The sequence below is a fragment of the Phocoena phocoena genome, chromosome 14 (genome assembly GCF_963924675.1).
Source record: "Phocoena phocoena chromosome 14, mPhoPho1.1, whole genome shotgun sequence".
NCBI classification, from domain to species: Eukaryota; Metazoa; Chordata; class Mammalia; order Artiodactyla; family Phocoenidae; genus Phocoena; species Phocoena phocoena.
Window position 1 is genome coordinate 64,655,373 of NC_089232.1, and position 13,873 is coordinate 64,669,245.

At 35.8% G+C, this 13,873-nt stretch overlaps 1 protein-coding gene across 5 annotated transcripts in view; it reads right to left on the reverse strand.

The window, feature by feature from the left end:
• SPAST (spastin) overlaps nt 1–13,873 on the reverse strand; it is a 61,128-nt gene that overhangs the window by 32,827 nt on the left and 14,428 nt on the right. For 2 of the 5 annotated variants that reach the window (XM_065890882.1, XM_065890885.1), the window contains exons 2-3: nt 11,182–11,268; nt 9,102–9,185 (exon numbers count right to left, since the gene is read on the reverse strand). In XM_065890882.1, coding sequence (XP_065746954.1) covers nt 9,102–9,185; nt 11,182–11,268 — 171 coding nt within the window. Of the gene's footprint in view, nt 1–2,481; nt 2,578–9,101; nt 9,186–11,181; nt 11,269–13,873 lie in introns of all 5 variants that reach the window. The other 3 variants (XM_065890880.1, XM_065890881.1, XM_065890884.1) reach the window with 3 other exon arrangements.

The window sequence follows — 13,873 nt, forward strand, 5'->3', positions numbered from 1 at the left end:
AAGTCTTTATCTGCTAAATTCAACATGTGGGCCCAGTCAAGAATCAGTTTCTACAGGCTGATTTCTTTCTTGAGTAAGGGTCACACTTTCCTATTTCTTTGCACATCTAATAATTTTGACTTGAAAATTGGACATTGTAGATAACACATAAAGTAGTAAGCAGACTTTGGCATATCTGCTTCCTAAGAGAGAAGAAGTAACTCATCCAAGTGAAACATCATAGAATGTTCCATAAGTGGGTGACACTAATGAACTAGGCATGAACGAGCCAGCTGATTCACTAAGGCTCAAAAGGAATCAAACACCAGTGCTGAATAAATTAGCTGTGAAGTCAGTATGTCCTCCCAACAAGAAGAAAGAACAGAATTGATAACTAGGTATTTAAAATAAGACAGTTTGATTTTTTTAATGGGTCCCAGAAGAGAAAGCTGCTTTTGTCTCCCAACATGGCAGAAAAATACAATGGGATCTCACATGTGGAATTAAGTAGAAGAAAATCAAGATAACAAGGGAAAGGCATACCAGCTCCTCAGGGCTAGAAAATTTTGCTGTTTACTCAGGTAGGATTATTAGGATCTCAAATTTGTATTTTGGAAACTTCAATATTTACACATGGTGCATTCTTACATTTCTTTGTTTTTTCAAACAGTTCATTATGAAGATGTCAGCCCTTCACAGCCATGCTAAAAGAAACAGACAAAATACTTCTCTATACTTGAAAAGGTTATTTTAAATCAGATACAGGAAGGAATGGGAAAATGAATATAGTTACTAAGGTGGGGCTCTGTAGTGGAAGACCAAACCAGACTGAGAACTCCTTAAGCCACAAGGGAAAGAGTTGATGACCAACTGTCTCTTCCATCCCAAGAAATCCACTCACACTATTTCTTCTTTATTGAAATCTTGTTCATCGCAGCACTATTTACAATAGCCAGGACATGGAAGCAACCTAAATGTCCATCAACAGAGGAATGGATAAAGAAAATGTGGTATAGCAACTAAGACCTGGCGCAGCCAAATAGATAAATAAATAATAAAATATTTTTTAAAAATATGTGTTGCATATATACAATGGAATATTACTCAGCCATAAGAAAGAACAAAATAATGCCAAGTGCAGCAACATGGATGGACCTAGAGATTGTCATACTGAGTAAAGTAAGTTAGAAAGAGAAGGGCAAATATCATATAATATCGTTTTTATATGTGGAATCTAAAAAATGGGTACAACTGAACTTATCTACAAAACAGAAACAGATTTACAGAAGTAGAAAACAAACTTATGGTTACCAGTGGGTAACGGGGCGGGGATAAATTGGGAGATTGGCATTGACATATATACACTACCATATATGAAATAGATAACTAATAAGAATCTACTGTATAGCACAGGGAACTCTACTCAATACTCTGTAATGGCCTATACGGGAAAAGAATCTAAAAAAAGAGTGGATATATGTATATGTATAACTGATTCACTTTGCTGTACACCTGAAACTAACACAACATTGTAAATCAACTACACTCCAATAAAAATGAAAAAAGCAAACAAACAAAAAAATAAATCTTGAAACTTTTTTTTATCACATATGAGTAAAGAAAGCAGTTGTTTTATAGTCTATACTAAGGGTTTTCTACTACAACTTGAACAAAGTAATATTTACTTTAATAAAATTTAAGTACTGGACACAGAACGAATTTTGAAAAAGTTACCAATAAAACTAGAGAAGATGTCAGAGAACAAAACAAAACAAAAAAGCATTTAATTTTCTGTAGGAGTTGATGTGATGACCAAAGTTTATGGAAAACAAATTTAACCCATAGTAAATAATAGTATTCTAGGGGACTTCCCTGGCAGTCCAGTGGTTAAGACTCCATGCTTCCACTGCAGTGGGGTAGGGTTTGACTCCTGGTTGGGGAACTAAGGTCCCTGCATGCCACGCGGCATGGACAAAAGAAAAAGAAAAATAGTATTCTAATGCTTCTCCTCACTATGTGAATTCAGCTTCAAACTTTTTCTAACAGGTGCTATGATAAAACATTCATGTATTATATAAATGAAAATATATATGCATTGAAAATTGGTATATAACAAAGAAAAATTAAAATTTCTGTCTCAATAAACACTACTTCATAAAAATTTGGTACAGGTACCCATAGAAAAAAACACAAAAGCTCAAAGTAAGATAGAAACAAAAGAACATTTTAATAATTTAGGAAAACGAACCTTCATATTTTATAATTTCAAAAATTGGAGGTTGTAAAATATGCAAATATAACATGTTGAGAATGGCTATGCCCTATTTATTACATGTTTACACACCATGAATGATAGGGCTACTGTATTTTCCACACAGCCCTGTGCAAACAAAAACCAATCAAATCTACCACTATAAAATCAAATCAACATTATCAGGTTAAGTAAGACTCTACTTTGCATGCAAGCTTTGTTATTTTACATGTTAGTTAACCTAAACCCACCTGACTGGAGATGTCCATTGCGGCATGTCAAGTTAGTACTGTCATTATAGACGTCCGTTTGTGACTTGGAAAACTGCAAAACTGGCTGCAGCTTCTCTATGCAACAGAGGGGGGTAAAAAAGAAAAAAATAAACAAAAAGAAAAAAATACATGATAAAAAATAAAATGTATATGTGAAAATGAAAAACGAGTCAAGGTGTTACAAAGTTATTACATAATGAAGGGTTTGGCATTTACATAGAATTACCTTTAACAACATAATTAGTAAAAACTCAGACATTAAAATAGCAACAGAAATGAACAAGTGAATGACTATGTTCAAAATATGCATTATTCAGGTTTGGTAACCTGAGGCAATTCTATATCACTACCATCGCCAGCAAATACTTCCTGAATATCTAATATGTCCAAATCATTGTGTAGGGAGAGCAGGATAGAGATACAAAGAGAACATTAAAAAGGCTTTACAGAGGAAGTGGGCTGTGTTGGCTGGGATCTGTAAAGACTAAAAAAAAAAAAAAAAAAAAAAAGGACATTTAGGAAAGGAGAAATGACACAGAAGGAAACTGTAAGGAGTGTCTAGGAAACGCCATATTCAGCTACATTAATGTATGTCAGGCAGAAAATAAATGTAATAAAGCAGAATGGAATAAGCATGCTGCAGAACTGTGCGTACAGTACCCTACCATTTATTTAAATACACACATGTATACTTGTAATATATGAAAATTATCTCTAAAAAAGACCCAGAGAAACTGGTAATACCAGCTACCTCTGGGGATGGGAAATGAGTGGCTGGGGCATAGCATGGGATGGATGCTTTTCAAACTTAAACTTTTGAAATTTTGTGGCATGTGCATATATTGCCTATTTTTAAATTAATCAAAGATTTTAAAGGATTATTTCAATCTTACTCCCACTTCAGATAACAACAACAAATCCTCTCAAGATCTAGGTCTCTACCTCTAGCACCTGAAGCCCAAGAGTGTATCGGTTTGAGCTTCCTTGCCACTCTACATCACTGCTACACTCTTTCCCCAGTCAAGTCAATCCATATTGTTAGCTGACGAACACCCTGACACTCTACCACTTACTCAGTAGTACGAACTTGCTTTAGCGTCAGTTTTCTGAGGGTCTCAAGGGTTAAATAAAATAACACATGAAGTACTTGCTCTGAGCGTCATTCATAATAGGGCTCAATTTTGACCATATTTATTTTGTTGAAATACTCCAAGTTATCATTACTGATTCTTTCCTCCGGTACTAAGAAGTCGATGAATATATGCAAAAATGTAGCACATATATACTAACTCTTTTAAACTTTCATTTCTAATGTCAGACAAGCAGGCGCCATGCTTGGTTTATGGTACAACCACACATGCCTTTGGGACAGGTTAAATAGCAGCTACCCTTTTTGCACAAAGCACAAAGTACTGCACAGCTTTTGTATCCTAGAACTGGCTGATACAATATACCTTGGAGCCCTTTTTCTGTTGTTAGTTAACAGGTAGGTCATCTGATTTTTCCCAAAGATAATACTCTTCAAATCACCATATTGAGAAAGAAACCATTTGTGTTGGTAAAAGACATAAATTAGAAAGAACTGATTTGTAAATGTCTGATTTATCAATTAAAACTCTTCAATGAAATGTAACAAAAAGTTCACATAAACATTCATTATATAGTAAAAAATAAACAGAAATTAAATCCTTAGTTTTGATAATAACTAAGAATAATAAGTCATCGAACTTTTGTGCAGGGTTTGGATTTATATGCATGAAAACACACACACAATAGCAGCACACAGCTAATGTGAACCTGCTCCAATTCTCTTTTTTTGAAGAAAGTAAGCTTAGTTTAATGCTTTTTTTTTTCTTTTTTTCTTTTTTTGCACGGGCCTCTCACTGTTGTGGCCTCTCCCGTTGCGGAGCACAGGCTCCGGATGTGCAGGCTCAGCGGCCATGGCTCATGGGCCCAGCTGCTCCGCGGCATGTGGGATCCTCCCGGACCGGGGCACGAACCCGTGTCCCCTGCATCGGCAGGCGGCCTCTCAACCATTGCGCCACCAGGGAAGCCCTAATGCTTCTTTTTAAAATGACTAAAGGTCGTGTAGATTAACCAATGATTTAAAATAAAACAAGTCACCTTGCTTCTTGATCCCCTCATGTGCAATCCCCACACAATCATCTCAGTGATCTACTTATAAGGGAAATTTTACCACATAACTTGTGTGCCTACAACCCTTTAGCAGTTTCCCACTGCCCACAGATTAGCACTCAAGCTCCTTTACATGACCAACAAGGCCCTCCATGATCTGCCTATACTTCTTATGCCTGAGCAATCCCAAATTCATGTCTCTACCAGCACCATGCTTTTCCTTGTCCCTGAGTCTATGTTCATGCTGTTAGTTCCTCATGGAATATCTTTCCACCCAACCATTAATAACTTTTATTTATCTTTTTAAATCCCCACTTTAGGTTTCTTCCAGGAAGATTTCTCAGACACCTATTTTCCCATCTCTACAAAATATTTGTGTATCTCCATCCTGCAGTAATGATGATTTATCTATTTATGTCTGCCTTCTCCACTATATCAACAAGAGCCTAAACACAGGACATTTTATCCAATCTATCAGTAAATCTGTTTGCTCAAGTTTCAACTACAATCATAATCCAACCACTTGTTACTCCTGGTATCATCCTGGTCCAAGCCTCCATCATTTTTCTCCTAGCTTACCACAATAGTTGTCCTACTTGCTCTCCTTGGTACATAACATACCCTTGCAACATCACAACCAGAGGGATCCTTTTTAAACTGAAGTCAGATGATGTTACTCCTTTTCTAAAAAATCCTTGTAACTGCTCCCTACTTCACAGGTGGCAAAAGCTCAAATCTTCAGTGACCTGTAAGGTCCTGCATGTTGTAATGGCCGCCCCCTCTGCCTGCCCCATCACCATTAGTTCTCTGACCTCATCTCTACTATACTCTCCTTGCTGTGGCACACTGGCCTCTTTGCTCCTCTCAAACATACCAGATGTGTTTTCTAAGGCTTTGCATCAGCTCTTACTTCTCCCCAGACCACTCTTCTCCCAGATACCTGTAAGGCTAACTTACAGGTCATGTCAACTTCTCCAAGAGGCATATACCCTGACTATCCTATTTAAAACTAAAAACCCAGACCACCTCCCATCTACTCCTAATTCCCTGTACTGTGTTTTCTGTTTTCTTTTCTCCACAAATTTATCACCTTCTAACACATGCAATAACTTATTTATTCTTTATGTTTATTGCCTACTGTCAGTATTCTCCCTGCTGGAATATAAACTCTATGACAAGGATCCTTGTCTATATCCTAAGTGCCTAGAACATGATAACCACCCAATAAATACTTCCCGAGTTAAGAAATAAATTCAGCGCTTCCCTGGTGGCGCGCAGTGGTTAAGAATCCGCCTGCCAATGCAGGGGACACAGGTTCAAACCCTGGTCCGGGAACTAAGCCTGTGTGCCACAACTACTGGCCTGCGCTCTAGAGCCTGCGAGACACAACTACTAAGCCCACGTGCCACAACTACTGAAGCCCATGCGTCTAGAGCCCATGCTCCGCAACAAGAGAAGCCACTGCAATGAGAAGCCCACGTGCCACAACAAAGAGTAGCCCCTGCTTGCTGCAACTAGAGAATGCCTGCTCACAGCAACAAAGACCCAACACAGCCAAAAATAAATTAAAAAAAAGAAAAGAAAGAAATTCAGTTTATATCCCTTGGCACCATTCCTGGTACAGAGTAAGGACTTAATAAATGGACCTTGAATGAAGCTAAATTTTTTTAAAAAAGGGTAATTGCCAAGTATACCAGACACCAACACCAAAATTATCTTTTTATCTACAGCAGGTTTTACACTTAAGCTTTGCTCTAAGGTTCACTATCACTAAATTGAAGATATGTAATACATATGAACTCTTCCCATCTTTATCAGAGATGCTACATCCTCTCAAACCAGTCTGTATGGGGAACTCCCAGTTATCATTCTCCATACTACTTAGATACCTATCAGGCATCCCACCTCTGAAAAGCTCCATTTTTTAACCAGCACATAATACACAAATATGCTCTACTATGCACTTGTGCACACTTCTTTTTTACTGTCTTTGGTATATAACTCCCAGATATTCTGCGTTCTCAGAAGACAGGAAAATGTTGATGATGTCTTTTATTCCACCATCTCTTTTTTAAAGTAACATCTTTCATGAATGGACATATAGCACTTTTGAGGATAACAGACAACAACAACAACCAAATATTAATTCTATTAAAGCCTAGATTCATGTTATATTATATATCTTTTTGTCCTCTCCTCTAACAACACAAATAAGAAATTACTAAGTTGCATTTAAAGACAAGTCTATAAATTGATGAGTTGCTTCTAATGTTTCACCATATCACAATTTCAAATACTGATAAAAGATAAAAGCCAACTATTATTCAATTTGAAACATGTTACAAAATGTTCCATAATCAAACTTAATCTGCATCACATACATTTATACTTTGTACATATACTGAAGAGGTGTTATAGCTAAAACACATAGAAAGGACCAACTAGAACAATTAGATAATTATTTTACTACAACAACCCTTGATGTAACATGTAATTTTATTTGACACAGTAATAACCGTCACTTAGGAAGTAAGAAAGCAAACTGTCAGCCACAGAAGTCAGGAGAACACTGCCTTGTTAGCTATCTGAAAACAGTAAGGGTTTCTTTTTCAAAAATGTGGGGCAAAAAATTTATAAATACCATGGACCATATAGGAATGAATGAATAAGTGAATTAATAAAAACCATATGTGTATATATGTACACAAAAGCAGGGGTGGTGATTACACACAGGTAAGGAGATGAACAAAAACCAGCATTTTCGAGTACTTACTATGGGTTAGGTTCCTTCAACAATTCATAGTCACAAATACAGTGAGATAATAATTATCTATTAGCCTCATATTACAAATGAAATAAAGAAGACTCAGAAATGCCAAATAACTTATCAAAAGCACAGAGCAACAAATAAAGTCTGCCTGTTTACCAAGTTGCTACTATTTCTATCACATCAAGCTATGGTAGAACCACCCAAGAAGGGTGGGTTTTAGTTCCACCTTGTTTGAGGAGTAGATTTACCTTAAGAATATATTTTTAAAACCTATACCATCAAACAGAAGATGAGAAGTTTCTCTTTATAGACCTTTTACAGCTGATGAATGCAGAAAGAATGACAATTATAATGTCACTAGGCGTAAGTCATCAACTGCTGCTAACATCACAAGAAATACTGATGGATAAACACAAAACCACCTATCAAGTAGTCTTATCATTAAAAAATAAAAATCTACTTTCAATCCAATTAAGGCTCTATATCCAACTATCAATTTATAGGGAGGACAGAAGAACATACGAAAAGATAACATGGAGATGCATGGAGCGAAAGTCAGACTGCAGGAAACACTACGTGGAAAAGATCTGGTTCATCAGCAAATAAATTGCAAGAAAAAGAAAAAACAGACTTGTATATTAAAAGATGTATAGTATGGATCTTCTTGTAATTCTGATTCAAACAATTAAATTATTTTAAAAATAGTAGGAGTTATTAAATTTTGAGATACTGACTGCACATTATTAATATATTATATATAAATTTGGACACTGACCATTTTTTTGGCCATTACTTTTATGTTTATGTTAGTATTAAAAGAATTATTGGTTATTTTTTAGGTGTGATAATGGTATTTTGGCAATTTTTTTTTGGCAGTCATGTCCATCATCTCATTTAATACTCACAGCTTCCCCAGAGGGAAGAATCATTACCTTTGTTTTATAATGAAATGAGTTTTCTTTTGAAGCTTTGTTCTAGTTACAAATCAAAGTAAAAAATAAGTGATACACAGGAAATAAGGGAGGGACGGAAAGAAGGAAAACGTTAGAAGGGAAACGTTAGAAGCGACAATCTCCTCACTTTGGCAATTTTATTTTTAAAGCATCTTTATCTTTTAGAGATATGAAATACTTATAAATGAAATAAAAAGATATCGAGAAATTGTTTCAAAATAGTAATATGAAGTTGGGGAAAGTAAGCAGGGATATAAACTGTGGTTGGCAAACTTTTTCTGTAAAGAGCCAGCAGTAAATGTTAAAATATTTTTAAAAGCTATATATTAAAAGGCTTTGCAGGCTGTATGGTCTCTGTATCAACTACTTAATTCTCTCACTGTAGCATGAAAGCAACCAGATAATATACAAAGGAATGAGAGTAGCTTTGTGCCAACTTACAAAAACAGGCAGTGAACTGGGTTTAGTCCATAGGCTATAGTTTGCCAGTCTTAAATCAAGACCGACAATGAGTTGATAATTACCAAAGCTGAGTGATGGATAATTAGTTCAATAAACTCTTCTGTTTTGTATACGTTAGAAATTTTCATAAGTTAAAAGAAAGCCTAGAACACATTTTCAAGTTCACTGATTTATTTCCATCTGCATTTAAAGTTTCATTAAACTTTAAAGATTTTAAATCTTAGATTTTAAGATTTTAAATACATCTCATTCCAGTTATACAATTCATTAATTGATACCTAATAGTTGTAAACGGTCCTTGGCCATAACCAAATTAGTCATCATTTTAGCTTGAAGGCGTCTAGCTCTTTCACACTGTTCACCTGAAAGAAAAAGCAGAAAAAAAGAATTAAAATATCTACACTTACCTACTAATGCTGCTTCAAGATAAATTATCATACCAACTAATCTCATGGGGAGTCATAGTCTTTATAAAAAGACTATGAAATTAACAAAATATCAGTTTCAAATAATATCTTAAAAAAATCAGTTATAGTTCCTTATGATGGTTTCAGACCTATTGTGGTATTTCATGGATTTTACGGGTTTTGAGACATATTTTTCCCCCTACATTTAAAACTCTTTGAAATTGGGAAGTGTTTTAAAACCTGTGCCAACCTACTAATGCTATCAGCCAGGCTGCAGTCATAACATAGTCTGTCACTTCCTCTGCATACAAAAATTTTGTCATAGATACTAATACTTCTGTTATAGCTATGTCTAAATAAGATTAAGATAGCATATTCAATAAGGTTAAAATTCAAATTCTATGTGATAAGAAGAGGATGTGTCATCGTTTAATTGACATTGTTTTTTCTCTTGGTACAGTTGAAGGCATTTTTGATTCAATGAAATACTATTTTTCTTATAACCAACTCATTTACTTCTAACTCTTCTTCTATGCATTTGGCAAAGAACAGCAAATATATTTTGTACATAATTCATAAAGTCATGCTCATAAACTCATGAAAAGTCTCCAAGACCCAATCTTCCATATTTACTTGTTCTATTCTGCTCTCTTTTATACAGGAGACCAGTAGCTAGAGAAACAGTCAAAATAAAAAGCAGAGATTACAAAAAAAGGTAAATATTGGACACATTATAGTTACTGGAGATTAGCTGATATAAGTTATAGAATCAGCCAGCCAGATAAAATATCCACTGGGTGGACTGATACATAAGGCTAAGATTCTCAGCCCACACATTGTAATTTTTGCTTCTGAATTTATTTTAGCTATGATAAGCTGAAGTACTTTACTCATATAATAGTGGTATCCACATACCACTATTCACAGCATAGTATTTAAGAATTCAGGCTCTGAAGTCAGACTGCCTGGGTTCAAATCCTGACTCTACCACTTCCTGCCTATGAGACCTCACACAAGTTACTTAATTTCTTTGCACTTAAGGTTTTTCATCTGAAAAATAAGGATAATGGTAGCAGCTTTAGAGTGTAGGGTTGTGGTGAAATTAAAAGAGATAATACGTATGAAGCACATACAATGATGCTTGGGCACACAGTATGTGTGCAAGAAATATTGTCTACATATTTAAAGGTAATATTAGACTCTGATTTTTTTTTTTGGCTGCGTTGGGTCTTCGTTGCTGCACGCAGGCTTTCTCTAGTTGCAGTGCGCTGGCTTCTCATTGCGATGGCTTCTCTTGTTGCGGAGCATGGGCTTCAGTAGTTGTGGCATGCAGGCTCAGTAGTTGTGGCTCATGGGCTCTAGAGCGCAGGCTCACTAGTTGTGGCACACAGGCTTAGTTGCTCCATGGCATGTGGGATCTTCCTGGACCAGGGATTGAACCTGTGTCCCCTGCACTGGCAGGTGGATTCTTAACCAGTGTCCCACCAGGGAAGTCCTTAGACTCTAATTTTTAATTTGATGTGACAGGAAAGTAAAGATGAGAAATAATTGTTTTGGTTTTAAAAAGCCATGTGTGAATCAAAGTCAGACATTACAGCTCATATTTTAACATGCAGTCAAGCATTACCCACAGTGTAAAAGGGAGTCTGTGAAATAACCACTCCTTCCCTGCCTCGACAATGAGGAAAGGATGAGGTTTCAAAAACAGGTTTAAAAATAGGGTTAACATATCATGAACAGCGGTTCCAAGGAGGACACAAGTAATACAATAATCAAGTTTGAGCATATCTGGTTACAACTTCATTTTTAGCATAGGTAATAAAGCATTAACTTTAACAAGAACATTTAAAAATCTGTTAAACACCTTTATTAAGATAAACGGATCTGAAATCAGGACAATCATGTGAACACAATTTCGGATGCTACTAAACAAACGTAAATATAACCTTACCTTGTCCTGTAACTACGACAGCTATTCCTTTTTCTAGTTCTTCAATACCCTTCTTATACCATTCCACAGCTTGCTCCTTTTGTCCTACTTTAAAATAGAAATAATTATTTGTATAAATCACAAGTATACCCTAAGAATGCACTAAACATGTTGCAAAGCATGCTCTTATTAGGAGATACATGAAAAAAAGAGTTGTGATCAAACAAGTCTGAAAACTGTTACTCTGTGACTTCTTAGGACTTTAGCATCTTAATGTATATGTGGCTCTGCAAGAGGGAGATATAGACGTCAACGTTTCTCAAAATTTTAGAGCTGTGATTCTTTATTTGTTTATCATCTCATGGTATTGATGCTTATAACCACTGAAATGTTGTATTAGAGAAACAAATATTCAAGATTTTATTTTAAATAAATGGTTTTTAAAATATATACTATTAGGAAAAATAAATACGGTTTCAATAATAATGAGGAAAAAAGCATTGTTTAATCTAACTGTAGTCAAATATGATGTAATATGTTCACGGGTGCTCCTTTCAGAGTTAGCTTTTATTTCATAAATGATTGCACCATGAGAACTGGTATATGAGATTACAAGTGTGGCCATTAAGTAACACATTTCTATTTTCTTTGAAACATGACAACATTTATCCTTGATCCAAAATTAAACTTCAAAAGGACCTAAAAATTCAGCATAATCAAAATATGTGTAGGATACTTCTTTAAAGTGTTAACAATTACATGCAAATTTCATTGTTTTTAAAAATTAGTTTCTTAGTCCTTAGAATCTGCAAAGCCTCATAAGTGGCTAACATAGAGATACAGTAAAGCAAAGGTGGAAATCATGCATAAGAACTGTTTTTCATTTTTCCCTACTCATGTCCCTATTTAATCAAACAAAAATTCCCATGCTATTCTTTAATTTGAAATTTCAAAATCAATAAAATATCATGACTCTCTTGATAACACAGAATAGATGAAGTCTTATTATAAACACCACACAACAACTAAGAAATACTGTCCCCTTACGAGTGTGTACCTCCTACCTACCCTCCTCCATCCCCAAAATAAATCACTAACTAGATTTAGCCCCTTGGACAGGGTAATTTCTTACTTATTACCCATATAAAATGCCATTCGTATTTTACACAGTGATCCAGAGTAAGTGCTCAATAAGTACTTGATAATGACACATGAAGAAATTATTAAGAATCTGTTGTAAGTCAATTCAAACTATTTGGATGCTTACCTTCTAGTTTTTTATGAAGAAAATATCTGCTTACATGTATTTTTGGTTTTTTAATTTTAAAAAAGGGGTAAATTACAGAAAACAGTAAAATAGCATTTGCATTCTGTGTGGTGGGAATATTGATAACAATATCGTATTTACTTAAAAATTTTAAAAATGAACTGCAACTTAACAGATACAACAGAAGTTCCTTTTTTGTGCCTCTTCCCATTCTCATGCTCCTTTCCTTCCCAGAAACCACTATCATGAATTGAGTGTCTACCTTACTTGTATATATTTTTCTATTGTTCCTACTTTATTTATATCATTTTATTTTAAAAATTTGCATTGCTTTTTAGATCTATGTTGCTATACAGAGATTAGTTCATTCATTTCGACTCTGTATAGTATCCTATACCATCCTACAATTTATTTCCAACTACCTCCTATTAAAAGATATATAGGTTGTTTCCAGTTTTTCAATATTTTAAATAGTTGCAATGAACATTCTTGTACCTGTCCCCCTATGTACATGTGCCAGTTTCTTTTGAGTATATGCTTAAGAAGTAGAATTGATGAGTCATAGTTCATCACATATTCTCCATTTACCAGAAATCAACAAAATGCTTTTTGAGAGTGCTTGAGCCAATTTATACTCCTAACAGCAGTGTATGACAGTTCTCACTGGCAACATCTGAACAAAATCTTTTAAGGCGTTTTACCACATTAGGGAGGCAAGTGAAATGACTGATTACAAATAAAATCACATGCTCAATAATTACTCTACTACCTAACATTCGTTGGTAACAGGAAGTTGATTTACTGCATTATTTGAATCTCGTTAAGTCAGTGTGACAGTAGAAAATGCATAGATATTTCTTACCTAAAAGTACAAGACCACCAGAGAAAGGATAGACATATAAATCGATGGAACAGAGGGACTTTCTTGGTGGTCCAGTGGTAAAGAATCTGCCGTCCAATGCAGGAGACGTGGGTTTGATCCCTGGTTAGGGAACTAAGATCCCACATGCTGCAAGGCAACTAAGCCTGCACGCCACAACTACTGAGCTCACGCGCCTCAACAAGAGAGCCCACGTGCCACAAACTACAGAGCCCACGCGCCCTGGAGTCCACGTGCCACAACTAGAGAGAAAAACACCCACACGCCACAACTAGAGAGAAGTCTGAGCGCCACAATGAAAGATCTCACATGCCTCAACGAAGATCCTGCATGCCACAACTAAGACCCGACGTAGCCAAAAACAAAAAAGAAAGAAAATTTTTAAAAAATACCAGGGCTTCCCTGGTGGCACAGTGGTTGGGAGTCCTCCTACCGATGCAGGGGACACAGGTTCGTGCCCCGGTCTGGGAAGATCCCACATGCCGCAGAGCGGCTGGGCCTGTGGGCCTTGGCTGCTGGTCCTGCGCGTCCGAGGCCTGTGCTCCGCAGCAGGAGGGGCCACAGCA